Source organism: Mus pahari, chromosome 4 (assembly GCF_900095145.1).
Source record: "Mus pahari chromosome 4, PAHARI_EIJ_v1.1, whole genome shotgun sequence".
Taxonomy (NCBI): Eukaryota; Metazoa; Chordata; class Mammalia; order Rodentia; family Muridae; genus Mus; species Mus pahari.
The window spans coordinates 5,661,353-5,683,860 of NC_034593.1; the positions used below are offsets into that span (position 1 = coordinate 5,661,353).

Below are 22,508 nucleotides of genomic sequence, written 5' to 3' on the forward strand. Positions count from 1 at the left end.
CCCAGAATTCTGCTGGTACCAGGAGGATGGGTGCTGGGGTCATAGCGGCAGCTGTATGGCCTGGAGGGTTCGCTCCCATGCCATCCTGGCCCATTATGATCTTGTGTTTCCTATAGTACACCAACAGCAACAGGTGCATAAAAATGCTGTTGTTATGTAATTTTTCATAGCATATTTTTATTTTGTAATTTTTTTTTTAATTGGGGCTGGAGAAAAGGCGTAGTGGCTGAGGAGCACTGGAGGGAGCACTAGCTGCTCTGGTAGAGGAGCCTCAGCGTCCATGCAGTGGCTCACAACTGTCTGCAGCTCTGACTCGAGGGGAGCTAGTGCATAGTTACATATAGGCAAAACATTCCTATACACAATAAAAATAAACACATCTTTTAAAATGCTCTTTACTTTAGTTCAGTGCAAGAAGAGGTTTGTAAAACCAAAACAAATGCCCTAAAACATGAAAAAGAGCACTATGTCACTATGGTACACTGATGCCAACTTATGGTTTATATATATATATAAAGAGAGTTATATAGAGTTTTATATATATAGTGCTATATATAGTTTTATATATATAGTTATATACAGTTACAGCATAGTGGTCACCACATCCCTTTGTGATGTAAAAGGCTCAGGTTAGGCAAATCACAAAACTGCAGTACAAGAGGCAAGGTCTGGGATTGAACAGGGTCACATACACAGCTAGTGAGTGCATTTGGTAATGGTCGTCCTATTTTAGCATTTGGATGAGGTCAACAAGGCATGTGTGCACTGATCAAACACAGTGGCCATAGAACCCTCTTTATTAGCCACTCAGAAAGGGGCCCTGGCATCCCAAGGAAATTGTCATTTACACTTTAAGCCACACGAAACTTAAATTAGGTTTTGCTTGGGAAAAAAAAAAAGTCCTAAGCCGCATGGGCATAAGAAAGTTTCCTTCTTAGACGCTTGCAAACCCTGCTTCCTTCAGATTTTTATATGAACAAGTATGTATGCACATATGTGCATATGCTAGACTTAGTGTGACAGTGTCCCACAATTGAAACGTAGTAAGGAATCCTTACCATCATCTTTTAAAAGCATTGATTGATTGATTGATTGATTGGCGAGTGTAGGCTATTGAATACCAAGGCTTGCAAGTGAAGGTCAGAGGACAAAGTCTCTCTTTCACCCTTTGGTTTCTGGGGATTGAACTTGGGCTGCTATGATTGGCTGCGTTCACCGTTAGCCAGAGCCACCCCATCGGCTCCTTGTCACTACTTAAACCTGTTTGTCGTCGCGATCTTCTTCAAACTGGTTTTCACTCATCTAGCCAAAAGAGGTGAAGTCAAAATCATTGTCTGTGGTAACTATGTCCCTGTTTAACAGATGTGGAGTGGCAGGNGACTCATTTCTTAGATTGCTTGTATAGCTAAGAGCATAATACAAGATTCATCTCAGATTAATGTACTGAGAAATACAAAATAAAAATATGCTAAGAAAAATACAGAACAACAGCATTTATTTATTTATTTATGGTTTTTCGAGACAGGGTTTCTCTGTGTAGCCCTGGCTGTCCTGGAACTCACTCTGTAGACCAGGCTGTCCTCGAACTCAGAAATCCGCCNGCNTCTGCCTCCCGAGTGCTGGGATTACAGGCATGTGCCACCACTGCCCAGTGAACAACAGCATTTTTATGCACCTGTTGCTGTTGGTGTANTATAGGAAACACAAGATCATAATGGGCCAGGATGGCATGGGAGCGAACCCTCCAGGCCATACAGCTGCCGCTATGACCCCAGCACCCATCCTCCTGGTACCAGCAGAATTCTGGGNAGAGACATAACAGGGAAAGACCTGGATCTGCTCGTGACAGATTCCCCTCTGCAGTGTTTGGGGTCTGTCAGTTTGCTTTCAAGATTTGTCTTTTTATGTTACCATAGGAAACAAAGCTGCTTCAAAAAGAAAAGCCGTGGTGGTAGCTGGTGCCTGTAAGGGGTCTGCGTGCGCCACAGGGATTGCCNCGCACAGGGGTTGAGACAGTAGCACGACCCATCCTTTAAAAGCAAAAGCACCAACCGCTTCCTTATGAAGGCCAGTTTCTTTTCAAGAATCTTAAATCTGTGAGCAGAGATTTAATTTAAGAAAATCGGGGTGGGGGAGGGGACAGCAATGCTAAGAGAATTCTTTTAGCCAAAAATAAAGAAAATAGAGAATACTCAGAAAGCACTATTTATGAAATTAATCTACTGCTCATAAAATGTTTTGTCATAGAAAACAAAACTGGGTGGCTTAAAAATAGACCTATTTATTATATTCATATTTATAAACTGGCCTGTTTTGCTTGGATTTGAAATGCCCCAGAAGGCCGTGTGTTACAGGGTTGGTCGTCAGCTGAGAAGGGTAATGACTGGATCATTCGGGCTCTGGTCTGATCAATGGATTAACCTACTAGTAACTTTAAAATTTGAGGGTCTGGGTACAATGGGCTAGTTCTTTGAGGAGCATAAAATTAACAGAATACAGTGTATGAAGTAGCAAGCTATTTACATAATTAACCAGAGCTTAGAGAAACAGAATTTATAGCTGAGATTCTTTTCTCATGGCTTGATGGCTGCACTAGAGAAGGTTATCAAAGAATCCTGCACAGCAAGTGGTGGTCGGAGTAGGTTTGGCTGTGAGAGATTCCTGTGTTGGAAGGCGTGGCCAAGGGGAGTGGCGCTGTTCAGAGGTGTGGCCTTGTTGGAGGGAAGAATTTTTACCAATCCTAAATCTGATAGAGGACTAATATCCAATATATACAAAGAGCTCAAGAAGCTGAACTCCAAAAATTCAAATAACCTCATTAAAAAATGGGGTACAGAGCTAAACAAAGAATTCTCAACTGAGGAATATCGAATGGCTGAGAAGCACTTGAAAAAATGTTCAACATCCTTAATCAACAGGGAAATGCAAATCAAAACANCCCTGAGATTTCACCTCACACCAGTCAGAATGGCTAAGATCAAAAATTCAGGGGACGGCAGATGCTGGCAAGGATGTGGAGAAAGAGGAACACCCCTCCATTGCTGGTGGGAATGCAAGCTTGTACAACCACTATGGAAATCAGTCTGGTGTTCCTCAGAAAACTGGACATAGTACTACCAGAAGATCTAGCAATACCTCTTCTAGTTATATACCCATGAAAGGATATAGATACAGAGACAAAATTTAGAGCTAAGATGAAAGGATGGACTATTCAGAGAATACCCCATCTGGGGATCCATCCCATCATCAGTCACCAAACCCAGACACTATGACACATGCCAGCAAGATTCTGCTGAAGGGACCCTGATATAGCAGTCTCTTGTGAGGCTATGCCAGTGCCTGGCAAACACTGAAGTGGATGCTCACAGCCAGCTATTGGATGGAACACAGGGCCCCCAATGGAGGAGCTAGAGAAAGTACCCAAGGAGCTAAAGGGGTCTGTAACCCTATGGGTGGAACAGCAATATGAACTAACCAGTACCCCCTTAGCTCGTGTCTCTAGCTGCATATGTAGCAGAAGATGGCCTAATCAGCCATCATTGGGAAGAGAGGCCCCTTGGTCTTGAAAACTTTATATGACCCAGCACAGGGGAAGGCCAGGGCCAAGAAGTGGGAGTGAGTGGGCAGGGGAGCAGGGCGGGGGAAGGGTATAGGGGACATTCAGAATAGCATTTGATATGTAAATGAAGAAAATATCTAATAAATTAAGTTAAAAAAATTGTCAGGAAATCCTATGTAGGCAAAGCACCCGAAATGCAGGCTGGGGCACACCAGTGAAGGACTGCTCCCACCCTCACAAAGCTCCTGCCTTACCTTTAGCCAAAACAGCACCAAGGTACGCATATATATGTAACTCCTGGGGTGACTGCAGTCCAAAGTTCTTCTGTAAAACCCTACAGGAAGTTAGAATTCTCTTCTCTTGTTCCCAATCCATTGCCCTCTGGGCAAAGTGAATTCTTGACTGTCTCCAGGGCAAACATTAGTCCGTTAGATCTACAGAGACCTGCTCTGTAGGGCTACCCCAAATCCTCCGGGATGGAAAATGAAGAGTCAATGGAACGGTCATCAACACGGAAGCCTGACCCACCCAGGAGAAATTCATGTCCCCATGGCCACAAGATTACCCAGCAAGCCACGCCGGCATCACGGTGCGTACAAGCCATCCCAGCACTCTGGTGACTAAGGCAGCAGTGAGGGTTTGAGGCCGGCCTAAAGCTATACAGTAAGTATCAAAAAGCAATGTAGCTCGGATGTAAGTCACCTCTACAGTTACCGCTCAACACCAAAACTTGGTCTGGAATTTACAAGGAAGAGTTAGGAAGAAAAACGGGGACCGTTCTCTCAGGTCCTTGACGCCCTCTCACCCCCGAGGCACGGTGAACGTAGCAGCACACTTACTGAATGGTCTGCTTTGTTACCCTTGGTCCCTAAAGCTTTCTAACACCCTAACTCTCCTCCTCGCTCCATCTTTCTCTGGAAGAAATCACAATGAACAAATAAAGACTTAGTGACGATGAAAACAAAAGGAATCTCTAGGTGGTGGCTACATGTAACCCTGAGTGTGACTGCAGATGGGTGCTGGTTTCCGTGCAGTGACACGCTTCAGAGCTGCAACCTCGATTCGGAGGCCAGGACTATATCCTCAGGACAGCTGAGGGCTGAGGACGTGGCTCAGTTGGTACAGGTCTGACTGCTGAGTTTAAGAACCTGAGTCTGATCCATCCCTAGCACCATACGTAAACAGTGAGTCAAGGTGGCATTCATCAGTTCCAATGCTGGGACCCCAGACAGGCGGATCCTAGGACTCACGGCCGGCTGCCTAACCTAACCTGCAGGTCCCAGGACCCAGTGAGAGACTATCTCAAAAAATGTAAGGGCTGGAGGAACAGCTCAGCAGTTAAAGTGCTGACTGCTAGGGCAGGCACGGTGATGCGACGTCTTTAATACCAGCACATGGGAGGCACAGGCAGGCGGACCTCTGGGAGTGCCAGGGCAGATGTCTCAAAGCAGCAACAAGAAGCGCTGCAGCTGCTTTACAGGACTTAAGCCCCCGGTACTCCCACCCCAGAGGACCCACTGTTCTCTTAAGTCCCCAGTACTCCCACCCCAGAGGACCCACTGTTCTCTTAAGTCCCCGGTACTCCCACCCCAAAGGACCCACTGTTCTCTTCATAGGCCACCAGCATGAAAGCGAATAACATAGCCATGTATGTGTCCATGTAATTAAAACAGAAGTCATCTTTGTGCTGGAGAGATGGCTCAGAAGACGACGACTTGCTTCTACTGCAGAGGACTCAAATTCAGTTGCCAGCACCTACACTGGACAACTCCAGGTGAATCTGGTGCTCAGGTGAAACCTGCAAACACAGTTTTATAATTAAGTCCTGTTTAAAAAAAACAACAACATGGAAGGCTGGAACTTGGGTTCTCTAGTAGACCTGCAGGTGCTCTCATTTAGTGAGCAGCCATCTCACCTCTCCAGCCCCTCACTCTTGGCAGAGTGGGGTCTCTTACCAGGACCTGGTACTCACAGATCAGGCAAAGCCTGCTGAGCGCCAGCCTCAGGATCCACCTGTCCTGCACCATCAGCTCAGCACAACAGCCTCTTCACCCGGGGTTTTAAGGATGGATCAGTCACGCCTGCATGGAGAGCACTTTACCAACACAGCTGTCCCTGTGTCCCTGACAGGAACACGCACTATATGGAAAACAAGACTGCTTTCTTTTCTACACTCCACATTGTCTTTTAAGTTTTAAGACTGTCATTCAAATTTTTATTAGTTTTCTAATATTTTGTTAGATTCACTCCGAGTTGGAAGTACATGAATCTACTAATTGAAAAACCTATCCAAAACATGCATTTGAAGAACATGTTCTTAATTACACTTTGGATCTCGACCCAAATTAATAGAACATGGGCAACTCAGTGTTCGGGGAGCGACTCGGAGCTGCCTTGCACAGCACCTGCTACATGACGCTTGACAACTTATGAACACGGCAGCTCACATTGTTTTAAACTGTAAGTCGATCCAAAACAGTCTCCTCTCTCCTTAAATTTCCATTGTTGCTTAGGTACCGATTCCAATTATTTTTTAAATCTGTTGGTCCCAACTGTTTTCTGAAATGTTTGACAAATATCTGTGTCATTTGATATGAAATTACCTCATATGTATTTCTTTCCACAGAAGCTGCCATTTCTCTTGTTTTCCACATTCATAAAACAAGAAAAATGTTATCAAGCTCTGCATTTATCAAGAGGGTCAACTGAGGCTAGCCACAAGGAGCTCTAACTATTGAGTGTCAGAGAATGGAAAGGGCCTCCAGGAGTCTGTACCCAGGGCGCTCGGCTCTGGGTGCTGGCAGAGTGTTGTCAATCAGTACCTCTGTGAACAGAAGTCCCTTCATTTATGCTGCCCTGGAACTGCAATCATTTTCTTTGGTGATATGAACACAAACTAATAATTACACCTTCCTAGATATAAATGGCTTGTGGTTTTGCTCTCTCCGTATTTTATATCCCATTATAACCGTACTTCTCAAACCTCCCTGTCTCAAATCCTTGACCCATCTTTGAGCCCATCTGGCCAAGAAAGTTAGTGTTCTCTACATCGCACATGAAGATGGGGGTCATAGTTATAAAAGTCAAAAAGTACCAGATGAAGAAATTCCCTTAGAAACTCTCTACTGAATCAGCTGTCAGGCCCACTAAGAACAAATGATTTCTTTGTGCTTGTAAAGTATGTGTGAGGGGGGAATCTTAATATATTTGCCAAGGCTAGTCTCCAGCTCCTGGGCTCAGTGAGCCTCCTCCCTCAATCTTCCTCAGTAGGTAGGTATACAGATGTGTGCCACCATGCCTGATAACAACTTACTTTCTTTTTTTGTTGTTGTTTGTTTTGTTTTTTGAGACAGGGTTTCTCTGTATAGCTCTGGCTGTCCTGGAACTCACTGTGTAGACCAGGCTGGGCTAGAACTCAGAAATCCGCCTGTCTCTGCCTCCCAAGTGCTGGGATTAAAGGCGTGCGCCACCACTGCCCGGCAACAATTTACTTTCTTAATAACACCGTTTTAGCAGGTTGTGGGAGGACATGCCTTAAACCCCACCACGCAGGAGGCATGGCAGGCAAGTCTCTCTGAGTTTCTAGCTAGCAAGGGCTATATATGAGACAGATTCCTTGCCTCAAAATAATGATGATGATGATGATAAGATGATAGCTTTCATTCTCTTTTGAAGATGGACCAGAGAAAGAATTCTTTAGTTAGAAGCACGCACTGCTCTTGCAGAAGACTTGAGTTCAGTTTCCAAAATCCATGTCAGGATACTTACAAATACTGATGAGACTCCAGTTTCAGAGAATCTGACATTCTTTTGTGGCCTTTGCAGGTACCCTCATTCACGTGGTACACACACACACACACACACACACACACACACACACAGTTGCAGGGTGTGATAGTAAATGTCTTTAATCTCAGCACTTCAGAGGCAGAGGCAGACAGATCTCTGTGAGTTGAAGGCCAAGTGTGGTCTACAAAGTGAGTTCCGGGACTACCAGGTTTTATAGTGAGAGCTCTTCTCACAACAGCTAACTTTAAGTTTAGTGTACTATGAAGCATGAGCGCTGGGTGATGAGGTGTTCACCATGGCAAATGTGTGGAGGTCAGAGAACAATTTCTGGAAGTCATTCTCACCTTCGAGTTGGTTTTACAGCAGGGTCTCTCTTGCATCTGTCACTGCACTGCATGCACCCCAGGTTAACTGCTCCATAAGCTTCCGAGTGATTTTTCTGTGTCTACCTCTTACCTTGTCATAGAGAGCTGGATCACAGATGCACGCCAACTCACTGACTTTTTTTTTTTTTTAATGTGGGTTCTGGGAGTTGAACTCAGACCATCAGACTTAACACAAGCATCCATTTTTACCTGCTGAACTCCCTGGCCCAGGTTTTTAGCTCTTATCTCAAGCCAATAAGCACTTACTTCTGGCTTTCCAATTGAAAAGGGAAATTATAAATCAGTTATTTCCCAAAGCCCATGCAAAGGAAAAGTGCTCTGGGAATGGAGAAGGAGCAGACAATCTAAAGAAAATGTGTAATATACAAATGACCTGCTCTGTATGTACCTCAGAAACTGAAAAGGGCCCTTGTACATGTTCAGTTTCTCTTTTATAGGCGCATCAGTGTTTTCATATCAGTTTTCAATTACCCTTCCAATTCACTATTATTTTTGAAGTATTTTGTGACTGGAAAAAATATCTACTATGTTTTTTACTAGATTTTCTAGAAATGATTCACTCAGAGTCCTTTCTCCCCTGCGAGCAGCTCCCACAAGAGGAAAAAAGAGACAGGACCAGTAAACTTTAGGCTAATGAGCCCTGTCTTCTCCATGAACACAGAATAACTCCTTTACCAAGTCCAAGAGACCAACACAGAAACCTAGGAAGGGCAAGCCCACAGTCCAGAGACTCTCAGCCATGACAACTACAAGAGGAAGTGACATCACTAGATGTCTACAGAAGGCTGCAACAATACACAGTGATAGAGGGGATCCCCACCCTGCTGGACTACTGGGTATCTGGAGTACAAGACCTATATGTTGGGGCTGGAAAGATGGCTCAACACTTAAGAGCACTGACTGCTCTTCCAAAGGTCCTGAGTTTAAATCCCAGCAACCACATGGTTACTCACAAGCATCTATAATGAGATCTGACGCCCTCTTATGGTGTGTCTGAAGTCAGCTACAGTGTACTTATATATAATAATAAATCTCTGGGCCCCCACGAGCTGGGCCTGAGTGAGTGGAGGTCCTGAGTTTATTTCTCATCAAGCACATGATGACTCACAACCATCTGTACGGCTACAATGTACTCATATACATAAAAATAAATAAATTTTTTTAAAGAGCTATAAGTTTAGACAGACAAGAGATACATAGTTAAATGACTTGGCAGCTTTCTGGGCTGGGAGGGAAAATTCAAGCTCACTGCCACACCCAAAGCTCAGATGGATAAGTAGCTTGAACACTTGAGTAGCACAGTACACGGAGGAACAGAACTTGGGACTCTAAAAACAGCTTGCAAGTTGATCCTTTACAACACCATGAAAGAAATAACACCTCCACTCACACCCACTTTTGGGAGGTCTCATGAGCCGCATTCCATAACAACGTTAATGTTGCCCCAAATGTTCAACCATAACACTGAAGCACAGAGCAGTAATGTCACTGGGCAAGGTCACACCCCGGCACGTAGCAAAGGCAAGACTTGAAGTCAGAGCCTGTTCTGCATTGTGTCTGATTTACAGAGAAAGAGCGGGCAGTGAGGTCCAGAGACTCTCAGCCATAGCAATTAGAAGAGGAAGTGACATCACTAGACATATACAGAAAGCTGCAACAACACACAGTGTGGGTATTGCAGGGTCCTCTGCATGGACTCAAGCCTGCTCCTGAGGGCCTTTCTAAGAAAAGGACAATGAAGGTGCCACTGGTGCAGAGTTATCCTGACTGCAAGATTTAGCAGATAAAACGTTATGATATACAATCTGTAAAAAGAAATAAAAGAAGGAGGGAGGAAGGGAGGGGGATGGAAGGGGGATGGGAGGGGAGGGAGGGAGGGAGGGAGGGAGGAAAGTGGAGGGGAATGGAGGGAGGGAGGGAAGGTGAATAAGCGTAAAATGCTGTCGCATCTGGCATTCACATCATTTTGATTGGCTACTCAGTCTCCTCTAAAATGGAAACAGTGCTGTCCTTGAACATAGGGGAAGCAGGAATGTCCCGGAGAGTCTCTCAGTAAAGCACATGGAACCAAGTCCTCACAGGGCAAGCACAGAAGGCCCCTTCTTCACACTCATGGACCTACAAGGCAGTACATATAACCTCAGGGCCGAGGAGGCAGAGACAGGATCTCTAGGGCTCACAAGCCAGTCAGTTTAGCTGACTCAATGAGCTCAACTTCTAGTAAAACACATTGTTTCAAAAGACAAAGGGCTGGGATTGGAGCTATGTAGCACTGGCTGCTGCTCTTGAAGAGCATCAACCTGGGTTTGTTCCCAGGACCCAGAAGGCAGCTCACAATGGTTTGTCACTCCAGTCCTGGAGGGGATCTAAGACCCCTATATGTGGTACACAGACATACATGTACTCCCCCAAAACATACACAATAAAAAAAACACACAATAAATAACCTCGTTTTTAAAAGTTAATTGATTTAATAATGAATAATAAACCTAACCTGACCATTAGCCTCCATACACAGAACACACATGCATGTGCATATACATGAATACGCACATACACATAGACACATCTTCTACGATCAAATTCTAACATGGTTTTCCAAAACAGTACCTTCAGTGAAGTGGAAGAACTGAACCATTCTAATTATACTACCCCATACTCAAAGTCATACTCTGTCCCTTCTTACCCACTAAAGAGCAACTGAGGCTACTTGCCAAATTCAGTCCAGGAATCACCTCCTGGCCAGACCATATAATTTTCTTTACATAAATTGTTTGGTTGCCATTGTTTTAAGGTATATATCAAAATTACATGCCAGGTTGTGACTCAGTAAGTTGGCTTGGAAGAACTAGTCATGATCTTATTAGAAAGAAAAAGAGCAGAGGATGTCACACCTCCCTGCACGTCATCTGGTGGGCGTGTTGCACTGCAGGCGCCCTGGGAGCAGAGGCAGGCGGTGCTCTGTTCTTTCCATGTGTACACCACGTATTTCCTAACTAGAGAGTGAGCACAACCATCAACAGCAGATGCACAGCCATCATCCTTATTGACAACCAGACCTGGCTAAGCCATAAGGCTGGTTGTGAGAGTTTTCAAGTTCTGTGAAATTCTTCAGAAAGCCAGACCGAATCCATGTCTTCACCTCAAGAAGAGGCTACAAGAGGCAGCTGAAGATCTGGATGAAGCAAACCGCGTCACTGGGTCAAGACTGTTCCATACAGATCTGACCTCCAGAGCCCAGAGCGCATGCTCATCAGACTGAGACGGGCAAAGGTTCAGGCATGTGCAATGGCTGAGTCTCACTCTGACTCCCCATTAAGAGGTGAGCAGGTTCAGGAGAGCCTGGGTTGTGTTTCTTCCCCTTTTTTGTTAATGCTTGCGGTGTGGACCATTCTCTGCAACCAGAGTCAAGTGTTAACAAAGGAGAGGAGACCTGAGTTCATGACTAGTAGTAACTACTTACTGGGAACACAATGCACCCACGCACACATGCATACACTGTAAGTCACAGTGCACTTTGTCATCATTCTCCAAAGGGACAAGGACAGGCCCGGGCAGGATTCGCAGAGAAAGAGCTCCTCCTTTCATACCAATGGAGAACCAGGCAGGCCCGCCTGCAGCACCACAGGAGAAAGGGCTTTTCAAAGTCTGATGTTAACAAGTGACGCTGACAGGTACTCTGGAAAACTGACATTTCTAGCCACAATGCCAACAGAGTGGTGTAAAGATCATCCCTGGGCATAAGGAACCATCCCAGAAGGAGGGTAATGGCCAGGGCTGGGCAGTCCAAGGGACTGCAGCAGAAGCCAGAGTTGGACAGCTATTTCTTCTTGCAAGGTCTGTATCCTCCACAGACAAGGCAGAGAGTTAGATTACTAGATAATCTCCATGTCCCTGCCAACCCCAGCCATCTACAAGTCTGTGAATGACAACTCTGTGTAGTATCTTTAGCACACACTTTCTGCGTGACAATTTGCAAAGCATGCAGTTGTTTGAAAACTAGAAGGTAGGGTGGGACACAGGATCCCTGCCGACGGCCCCTTGCATCATCTGATGGTCAAGATAAGCTGCAAGATGTGCTAACCACCCCTGGAGAGCTGGCGCACAGCCACACGCCACAGCCAGTCAACACTATGGCCACTGAGAACAGCAATGCTAATACACATTACCTTGAAAGCGGGCTCTCCCCAGTTATTCAATACAGAAAGTCTTGGTGGACTCGCAGCAATCTTTTGTGTCCAGGTTCCTCTTGAATGTGTTAAATCGGTGATTTGTCAATCTTTCTAGGTTGCTAGGTTCTGCTTGGTTAAACTTCTACACAGCATTAAAAAGAAAGCACCACCCTGGGCCCTGTTACTAAGCTCCCAGCTGTTCTGTCCTAGCCAAAGATGGAGACACTATTAAATCCTTCTCTGTTTGACACTGCCCTTGCTCACTGTGTCACTTAGTATTTTTTCAGACTCTCTCAGGAGCACTATTAGGGTTCCATAGGTGCAAGGGCATCTGACTGATGAGAAATTGAAAACTCTGTAATACAAAGTTTCTCTTCTTTCAATTTAGGACTAAACTATGGGAGGGGCACTAAAGTACTAGAGGACTACAACACAGATACTTAAGCAGCACCAGTTTCTCTACCTTCCCAACTATCTGCCACAAAATGTCCTTGTAGTTCCCAGATGTGCATTAGGAGGTTTCAGACTGGAAGAGCCAAGTGAATGGGAAGCTTGAGAGCCCGGAATCCCTAGGCTGTAAGTAAATCCAGCACCCTAGCCAGCACTGTAGTCAGCAGCAGGACCCTACCTACACTGAGCTGCACATACACCCTGCTTCTGATGGGACAAAATGGAACAGGTCTCCCTCTCTTTAGCCGGTCCGTGGGAATTCCCCTTTTGGGCTTAGTTTCCATTCAAACATACCCTAGTATATGTAAGAAATTCTGGGCGGGGGGCCAGAATGGTTGCAAATACAGGGGCAGGCGGGACTTTGCACCCACAGCCCAGGCTTTTTGTTTTTTGGGTTTTTTTTTTTTTTTTTTTTGGTTTTTTGAGACAGGGTTTCTCTGTGTAGCCCTGGCTGTCCTGGAACTCACTCTGCAGACCAGGTGGCCTTGAACACAGAAACCTGCTTGTTTCTGCCTCCCAAGTGCTGGGATTAAACACATGCGCCCCCACTGCCTGGCTATAGTCCAGGCCTTTAATCCCACCTGTTCCCTGTGGTCTGACTGGATCTGCTGTATGTTCTTAGCATCATATTCAAATAACTGGAAATGCGCATAAGTAGTAAAGTAGCAAGAAGTCTTAATTTATTTTAAAAGTATTATGGTGTGTAGTGGTGGTGGTGGTATGTTTGCGCACGTGCGCGTGCTCATGCACACGCATAGGTACACATGCTACTGTGTGTACCTGTGTCGGAGATGAACCTCGGGGTATTGGTCCTCTTCGCTTTGTTGTGGTAGGTTTGTCTGTGTCATGCTGTGTACTCTGGGCTAGCTGGCCTGTTGGCTTATAGAAGATTCTCTTGTCTTTGCCTTTTGTCGAGTAATAAGCATGTCACATCCACCTTGTTTGTTTTTTAAAACCTTGATCCTGAGTATTGGGCTTCTGTCCAAATGCTTTCACGCACTGGCCCTTCTCACTCTCCCGGGATGCCTTACTCCAGAGACTGTACAGATCCACTACGAGGAATCATAGCTCTTTCAGCTAGAGTGGCCACGAGGAGCAGTTATTGTCGGAGGCTTCCTTTCATGGGTTCTAGGTTGCTAAGGGGAGTAGTGTAGTGACTTTCTGTTGATGGCAGGCTTGAGATACTAAGTGTCTCTTTAGGGTGTATATCCTTTTCCACAATGCATCTGCTTTTAATCATCATAAGGTGGGAAAAATAGGGGATTTCCCCCCAAAAAAGTTAACTTGGGGGATATAGTTTGCCTTGCTGTACCTGTAGTCCGACTGGTTCGAACTGGACTGGCCCCCCGCCCAGAATTTCTTACATATACTAGGGTATGTTTGAATGGAAACTAAGCCCAAAAGGGGAATTCCCACGGACCGACTAAAGAGAGGGAGACCTGTTCCATTTTGTCCCATCAGAAGCAGGGTGTATGTGCAGCTCAGTGTAGGTAGGGTCCTGCTGCTGACTGCAGTGCTGGCTAGGGTGCTGGATTTACTTACAGCCTAGGGATTCTGGGCTCCCAAGCTTCCCATTCACTTGGCTGGTACCCTCAGATGGAGACTGGGGCCCCCCACTAATTCAAGCCTTACATTCTCAGAAAGTCCTCCTTCAGATGAAGTATTTAGAACTCCTGTTTCAAATGGATGCAGTGAACACTCTTAATGTTGGAATCCAATTGTCATGGCTTTACAGATTTAACCTGTTTCCTCCACAACTTTTTCACTACTCCTCCCCCCCACCCTCTCCCACCCTTATTATTCTGGGTCTCCTGGTCCCTCCTGGCAGCCAGAGCCCAAGCAGCACCAACAAGAACCAGTCCCTCTCCTTCCCACACAAAAACCCAACCCTGCTTAATCCTGCTCTTCCTTCCCCACAGGTGGCTCAGCAGGGACACAGGGCAGGGCTCCCGTTTGCCCCTTCTATAAAGCTAAGGGTAACATCTGACATACATGTCAGTTAGCTATGGGGGCCGTGGGAATCGGTCCATGTGTGCTAGTTAGGATTCCTTTTAGGATTACCATGCTGTGCAGGAGGGAAGAGCAAGAAGCCGGGAAACCACATACCCAAACAGGCTTCTCGCTCTGTAAACACAAACCACAAACCCTAGATGGGCCCTCTCTGGTCTGGCAACTCCGCTTTGTCTCCCCAGCACACAGGCTCTCCCGCTCTCTCATCCATCACTTCACACCTGCGGGCAAGTCCTCAACTCGCTTGCAAACTGCCCTCATGCATTCCTGGTCCTCTGCTGCATGGGAGAAGAGAGGCATGCACTACATCACCTGACATCACATGCACAGAGAATGGCCTTCAGCGGGACTCCCTTTCTCCATCTTCTCCACCTTATCCAACTCACTGGAGAAAGAGTTCAAGGGCAGCCCTCTTCCACCTGGGCTGCAGGCACTATGGGATTGTCCCTATGAGGCCACCCCTTCTTCTCCCTGCTCCTCTCCTACTTCCCAGGGTACCCAGGAATACCCCATGGTCCTCATACCCTCATACACTTCCGCCATTGTGCAATTGCTGCCTTTCAGACTGGGTGGAACATTCAATCTTGTTTCTGACCAGGACAGTATATGGCAAAGGCAATGGAGTTCATTTCTGCCCATGGAAGATAGCCCTACACAACTGGTGGCCCCAAGATTCTCCTTGTTTGTTTGATAAAGCAAGAGGCCATGCTGAGGAGGCCCACATGATGAACAACTGTAGGAGGTAGGGCCTGGAAAAATGAACTCCAGGAGTAATGGAGCACTCATGAGATGCAGTCAGCAAGAAGCTGGGGTCCTCGGTCTTCCATATTCAGGGAAACTGAATTCTGTCCACTCATTCTGAACCTAGAAGAGAGTTCTTTCTCGGCCAAACTCCAGATGAGAAATTAATCCATCTAACCCTTGGCTTTGTGAAACTCAGCAACAGACAGGACAAAGTTCAGGCTAACACCATACTCTTAACTCATAGAAGGCTTTGCTGTCTCTCCGAGGGCGGAAAAGACTGGTAATTTGTTACAAAGTAATAGAAAACGAACTAACGGGTAGGACCTCTTTCGGAAAAGGCCTCAGATCATGGTTACTATTCCAAAGCTCACTTCATCTCCTCTGGAAGACAAAACCGACCCTTCTTCTTGTTCCTTGAACAAAACTTAGCAAAAGGAGCTGTAATGGAAGGCCCTAACAGCCTCACCTTCACTTCACTAGTTCAGTCCACTTAACTAACTACACAAACTTCGATCAAGAATAATAGGAGTGGGTGAGTGGAGAGATGGCTCAGTGGTTAAGAGCACTCACTGGCTGCTCTTTCAGAAATCCTGGTTCAATTCCCAGAAGCCACAGTTGGCTCACAACCACCTGTAACACCAGTCATCCGGGGGCTGACACCTTCTGGCCTCCATGGCATTGCACATACAATATGTGCACATATGGATGCATGCAAAGCACCCATACACTTAAAATAGGAATGAACATTTAAAAGACCAGCACTAAGTCCCCTGCTATCCAGCACACATGGATGTCTCTCTACCAAGTGAGCAGCCCAGCACTTGTCCTGCTCATTATTCCTCAGTTGCTGGAGTTATTTCTTCTCTGGGTTTCTCAACTTTACAACCTGTACATATTTGATGCTGCTCCAACTATCTCCACCAGCTTCACCTAGAAGCCACTGTGCCTCAGAGCCTGGTACGGCATGACCTCTGACCTCAGCATGCTGGTGATTTTTCAGGCTCCCCCTTTCTGAGCCACACTCCAAGCCTGCCGGCCTGGTCAACTCATTCCTAGTGTGCTCAGGCAGAGCTCTTAGCTGGGCCACCTCCCCATGGCAGCAAATGGCACATCAGGCCTCCCTCTGTGCCAGGAGCACCTCTGAGTCCCTCTCTTCCTTCCCTTGCTTCATCCAGGCCGCCAAGCAGTCTTGGACCCCAGGTGCTCCACTCTGTCCTAAGTCTTGCCTGTTGCTGAGCAGCTCTCCCACCCCTGAGAACTGTGTCTACTATAGTCCCCACCCACTGCTTTCTCAGCTCCAGCTGCTGGCCTCTAATCTCCCACCCCCCACCCCATCCCCCACTCCCACCCCCACCCCCACCCCATCCCCTCAGTATGGGCTTTGAAAAACACCAACCACCCTGCAGGCTTTCCTGATGAAAACCTCCCTAAGACTATCTTTAAGGGCTGCCCCTTCCTTTACTGGCCCAGGCCTGACTCTGACCCTGTGCTGGAAGAGCAAATGTCCCTCCCAAGAAGCCTTCTCTTTTCTTTCTAGAATCTAAAATAGCACTCTCTCCCTCCCGGGTTACCCTAGGCCTGTCAGGCCGTCCTGTCTTTACTTTTTCCCACCCCCACTCCTTTACTTTGTTTCTGAGTCCAGATCCAAGCCCCTCAGCACGACGATCATTTCAGGCACCAAGTACACTTGATTTACATCTGTAAGACAGATGCTGTGGACAGAAGAAGCAGGCTGATTCAAAATGGCTTGGCTGTCATCTCCACCCCTGGCTGCCCCCCACACTCAAGACATTCTCACGGCAATATACCCATAGCACTGTCCCACACACCAGCTCCATGACAAGTTCTGTGACAGCTCCTACACCAGACAAACACAGGAAAACTCAGGAAAGAAGAAACAGAATTCTTGGAGGTATTTTACTGCAGGTCATAGATGGGACCAGCTAAGATGTTCCAGAAAGTGGGGACACTTGCCATGAAAACATGGCAACCTGAGTTTGAACTCTGGAAAGCAGAAAGATGGATGTACAACAGGCGCTATACAAAGTTCTCCTCCAACTTGCTAAGTGTTCCATGGCTCCAGCACACTCCCGTGCTCGCTCGCTCGCGCTCTCTCTCTCTCTCTCTCTCTCTCTCTCACACACACACACACACACACACACACACACACAGTGATTTTAGTACTTTTTGAAGACAGGATATCCGCTCACTGATAATCTGCAGGACTCTTCCCATTGCCCAGTCAGAAGAGCCTTGCTCTGTCACTTGCTAAGAGGGGACAAAGGAGAAAGACCTGCTGAACCAGCCACTAATGCCTGCCCTTCACTGCCCTCTGTGCTTTCAACAACTCTGGTGTGGCCACTGGATCCACTCAGGAAGGCCAGCGAGAGATGCACAAAGCATGGCCCCTGGCATCATGCTTACTTTATCCATTTGTCAGCTGCTGTGACGCAGTGAATTATGTGTAAGAATTCCAAAGTCATGCCCTACTGTGTTCTAGATTAGCACCTGGCACAAAGTAGGTGCTCAATAAGTATCTGTCAAACGTATGGCATATAGAAATGTAAATTTGTTATGTTGCATTAAAAAAATCTCTTCGAATGCAGTATCAGAATATCTCTAAAGTGGTGAAAAAAGAAGATAAATTATACCACAGTATATTCAGCATGTAACTTCTAAGAAGTTGTAAGCAATGTGCTATAAAAGTTGTGAGCAAAGCAATGTGTTAGAATTTTGAAAAAATTTGAATTTATTGGGAGATGTGAAAAATCTCTGCTAATGCTAACAATCACACCCTAGATATTCCGAGTTTAAAGAACAGATTTCTTTCCTACACCGGGCCTACTTGGATCACAGGGCATAACGTATTAATTTTCCTGTCTCAACTTGTATAATCACCCCAGACACATTTTGAGTATGTATGAACAACACTGCTCAGGGGGCACTTTGTCTTATTCAGTGTCACTGACGCTATGGAACTTAATTCAAATCCAGCTAGATCCTGTTGCCACACAAAGCAGGCTTTTCAGCAGGCAGCAGTAATGAGTGTGGGCACAGTCCAGATGCCAACAAGCAGCTGTCAAAAACAATCACCTGAATGACCATTTGCTCGAGTCTTCTCACAGGGAGAGCCAGCCATACCTCAGGGTGGTCTAGGAAAGAGGCATTCCCACATCTATTGAGGGGCAACGCTAACTGCTGTTTAACTTTTCTTGGTAAATATAATTACAAGCTTCCAGACACTTTTGAGAGCGGGCACGGAGATATTAAACAAAAACAACATCAACCACCTCTATCAAGTTCACTTGTTCATATATATTTCCTTCTGAACACTCCAAGAATTTCTGGTTATCCTGCTACCTTAAACACTGGCAAGAATGCAAGCACTCTCCATTGCTTGCCACTCGCTGCCCTCAAAACTTCTTAGCAACATACACGGTGCTTGAACCTCAACGCAGTTTGTTTTGTCCAATAGCGTGCTTAGAAGCTCAGCCAGACAGTTGTGTAATAATAAACCCTTTATCTTCTGAAGATACAAAAACGGAAAGATCGCTCTTTGCTGTAGCGCGGATCGGGACTTGGTGAAAATTTTCAGCTGAAAGTCACATTCATTTTAAATGCCACCCCTCTCCCTCCCCCCAACACAAACACCTTTCCCGTCTTCCTCTTTTGTAATCTTAAGGGGGTGGAGGATAAGTGCTTAGGATGTCCAGTTTAAGGAGGGCGAGGAGAAGCAAGGGGATGGGGGTGGGGGGGAGCAAAAAGGTCTTGGTTGTTGCGGCACAGGCTCCCATCTCCTTCACAAGCGCCTACGATGGAACCCGACCAACAACTGTTCTCAGGTGAAAGGAGGTGTTGCAGGTTGCTGGCTAGTTTCCAGAAGCTTGAACAAGGGAAGGAAGACTCCTGCGTCCCCAGAGCAGAATAAAATGTCAATGCCTGGCCGATCGGGACTCCGACCCCGTCCAGCTCCCGAGTTCCCCACCCTGCCCGGAGAAGCGTTCCTTCCTTGCCTACCGGCACGCGGGACCACGAATCCGCCCGGCCTCTGAGCACCGACAGGCCGCCGGGCGCCGCGGAGCCGCAGTTCCGCGCGCTGCCCACGGCCGCCTGACACACCCCTCCCGGCCCGCGCCGCTGCGCTCGGCCTCCCCGGCACCCGGGCGCCCCGCCGAGCCCGCTGCGCCCCCCACCGATCCCCGGCACCTCGCACGCACCTTCACCGCGCCCCGGGCCGGGCCCTTGGGAAGCGCACGGCCGGGTCCGAGGGGCACGAAGCGCTCCTCGGCGTCCTCGTCGTCCTCGTCGCCGTCCACCACCTCGACAACCACCTCTTCGTCCTCTTCCTCGTCGTCGTCCTCCTCCTCCGCGACCCCTCGGGGCTTCTCCGTCGCCCGCCCGCGCGTCCGGCGCCTCCGGCCCGCGCCCTCCTCCTCCTCGTCCTCCTCGCCCAGCAGCAGCAGGACCGGCGACGAGGCGGCGGCAGCGCGCGAGGGGCCGGTCCCGCGCGGCGGCGGCAGCGGCGGCCTCCAGCTTCCCGGGGCTGCGGCCGGGCTGGGGCCGGGGGGCGGGAGCCCCAGAGCGGCGGCCTCGGGGGCGGGAGCGGGCGCAGCGCCCCCGCGGCGGCCGCCCAGGCTGGGGCGCTTGGCCAGGCGCCTGGCCTGCATGCCTGCGCCGGGCTCGCGGGCCGGAGCGCCGGGCTCCTCGCGGGCTGCGGCTGGGCCGGGAGACGCGCGGCTGCGGGGCTGCGGGGCCGCCTCCCGGGCTGGCCGGGGCCGCTGGCTGGCAGACGCGCGGACGCCGCCTTCGCTGGCCCGGCCCGCGGGGACGCCGGCGGCTACGGCGGGGCGGCGCGCCGGCCGCGGGCGGGGGTGGGTGTGAGCGAGCGCGCTGCTCCCGCTGCCGCTGCCGCTGCTGCTGCCGCTGCCTCCGCCTGCGCCGCCCGGGAGCCGCGGGCTGCGCTGCGCTCCATGCGGCCGGCGGCCGGGCCGGCGCGCGCCTCTCCGGGCCCTGCGCCCGCGCGCTCGGGGCCTACCGCGGCGTCCTGGGCGCGAGCTGTTTGTGTCGCGTCTTCACCGCCTCCCCCTCTTCCCCAGTCCTCGCCGCCTTCCCGGTCTCCGTTCAGACAAAACCCGGACTGGATTAGTTTTCCCCAGACCCGCGCTCTGAAAATCTGCCGGCTTCCCAGCAGTTGGCTGGGACACTGAGGCCACCCTTGCCCCTGGGCCCACGTCTCCCTCTGGCGGGAAGAGCGTGGGTTTAGCCGGCTGGAAGGTGTTTACTTGAGATGTGCTCAGAGTGGTTCTCAGATCGCGACCACTCTGGAGTCCCACCAGGTGTGCCAACCCGAGGTTTGGGGTCAGTTCCCAACGTGAGTCCTCAGTCACCGAGATTCCTGCACCGCCTTCCTGGCCCTCTCCACCAGGTCCCTTTGAGCACCAGGTTGTAGGCCTTGCCTTACATTCTCAGCTCTGTGCAAGTTTGGCCCTCCATCGGTTTTCTTCCAGTTTCCACCTGAGGACCTTACCTGGTGATATGGGCCGAATTCCGAAAGTCTTCTTTCTGCTCTTGGTTTGGTCTACTGGCACGGTCCCAGTCTAGAAAAAGCAACACAGCAAGTGGTCAAGATTGTTATTTCAGCTTTTTATATGATGTAAGCTAACAGAAGGACAGTTTGCCATGTAACGAATGACTGCCGCTTTCGGAGGTAGTAAACCAGACATTCTGCATCCAAATCATGCCCTTAAATTCTGCAGGTTTTGGCTAGCGCTAGGAGGGCCTTATTCATCAACTACTGAGTAAAAGAGTATCTACGACAAGGCGTGGTGGCGCACGCCTTTAATCCCAGCACTTGGGAGGCAGAGGCAGGGTTCGAGGCCAGCCTGGTCTACAAAGTGAGTTCCAGGACAGCCAGGACTACACAGAGAAACCCTGTCTTGAGAAAACCATGATCCCCCTATTGTTCTTGGAGATTGAATATCACCTGGTTTGTTAGACACGTGATGGGGCTCATTAAATGTTTATTTGGGGTGCTTTTCAACCCCTAAATAGGGATGAGGACAAGGATTCAAAAATGAACTTCGTCCTCCCAGAAACTGATTACCCGTCCAGAAAATGCCTGGGTTTTTTTGTTTTGTTTTGGTTTTGGTTTTTTGTTTGTTTGTTTGGTTGGTTGGTTGGTTCTTTTTTTTTTTTTTTGGTTTTTCAAGACAGGGTTTCTCTGTGTAGCCCTGGCTGTCCTGGAACTCACTCTGTAGACCAGGCTGGCCTCGAACTCAGAAATCCGCCTGCCTCTGCCTCCTGAGTGCTGGGATTAAAAGGTGTGTGCCACCACGCCCGGCTCGAAAATGTCTGCTTTAAGTAATCACATCCAAAAATAGTGGTGTGTTTTAAAGCCATCTTGTTCTCACTTCCTGTGAGGCACCAGTCCACAGATCCTGTCCTTCTCATCATCCTTTCTGAAATGCCTTCCATCAGCCCTTCCTTTCACTTCCCAAAGCTCTGATAACACCTCCCTACAGTGAAAGTGGAAGTACCTACATTATGGAGAGGAGATTTGCGCCCACGCACTCCCCTGCCCCACTTCAGACACCACCCCAGAATTTATCTCCCTCAAAGCGCATTCAAAACACACAGTTTCTAGTGAACTTTTCATCTGTAAATATCCTGTTCAGGAAATTAGAATGAGCAAACCTTGTAATTGGAGCATTGTAATTTATGGGTGTGTCTTGGATGTCACTAGACCCTCCCAGAAGCAAGTGAATTGTTTCTGTGAGCCTACAAAGAGTAGCCCCAGGCAAGGAGAGAAGCTGCTCTCCTCCAGATTGAAGATCGTGGTTTGGTTGACCTTGTGAGATGATTTGGAGAGAGGCAGCTAAGTGTATGGGTCTCTGGCAAAGGTGGGCAGGTGGCTCAAGGACCTGTGCTAGGGGTGCAACTGTTTCAACTAACAGCACAGCTGCGATGGTCATCAGAATGCTGTGATCCTTGCATGCCGTCAGGCTGGTTGACTGTCATTAGAAGAAGTGGGCACAAAACCTCTCCATGAGACTCAGTCTGTCCCCCAGCCACTTGTATGGAATTTTGCCCTAGTGGCACTTGGCTCTGTCCCAACAGAGATGCTGGATTACAAAGTGTGGAAGGTTAACTGAAGGGGAGACCCCCATCTCTGCGGCTGGGGGTAAATCATTCATGGGGAAGACTTTCTGCTGGCACAAGTGCTCTGGGCTCACCCGTGTTCTTGTAAGTCCTCCATGTTTCTAAGTAAGCCCAATAAAGTCACTGGGTCCCTAAAGGGGCTTTAGTGGGACTGTGTTCATCTTGTATGTCATGACAAAACTTCTCCTGGGGAGATAAAACACACCTATCAACTTACCCCAGATAGGGAAGCCATGAGAG

General features: G+C 48.3%; 1 protein-coding gene across 1 annotated transcript in view; it reads right to left on the bottom strand.

Annotated features, from left to right (window-relative positions):
• Window positions 1-19,866, bottom strand: part of Znf704 (zinc finger protein 704) — a 168,605-nt gene extending 148,739 nt beyond the window's left edge. Inside the window, exon 1 of the mRNA XM_021196569.1 lies at window positions 19,328-19,866. Coding sequence (XP_021052228.1) covers window positions 19,328-19,777 — 450 coding nt within the window. The 5' untranslated portion in view covers window positions 19,778-19,866. The remainder of the gene's footprint in view (window positions 1-19,327) is intronic.
• Window positions 19,867-22,508: the final 2,642 nt, after the last annotated feature.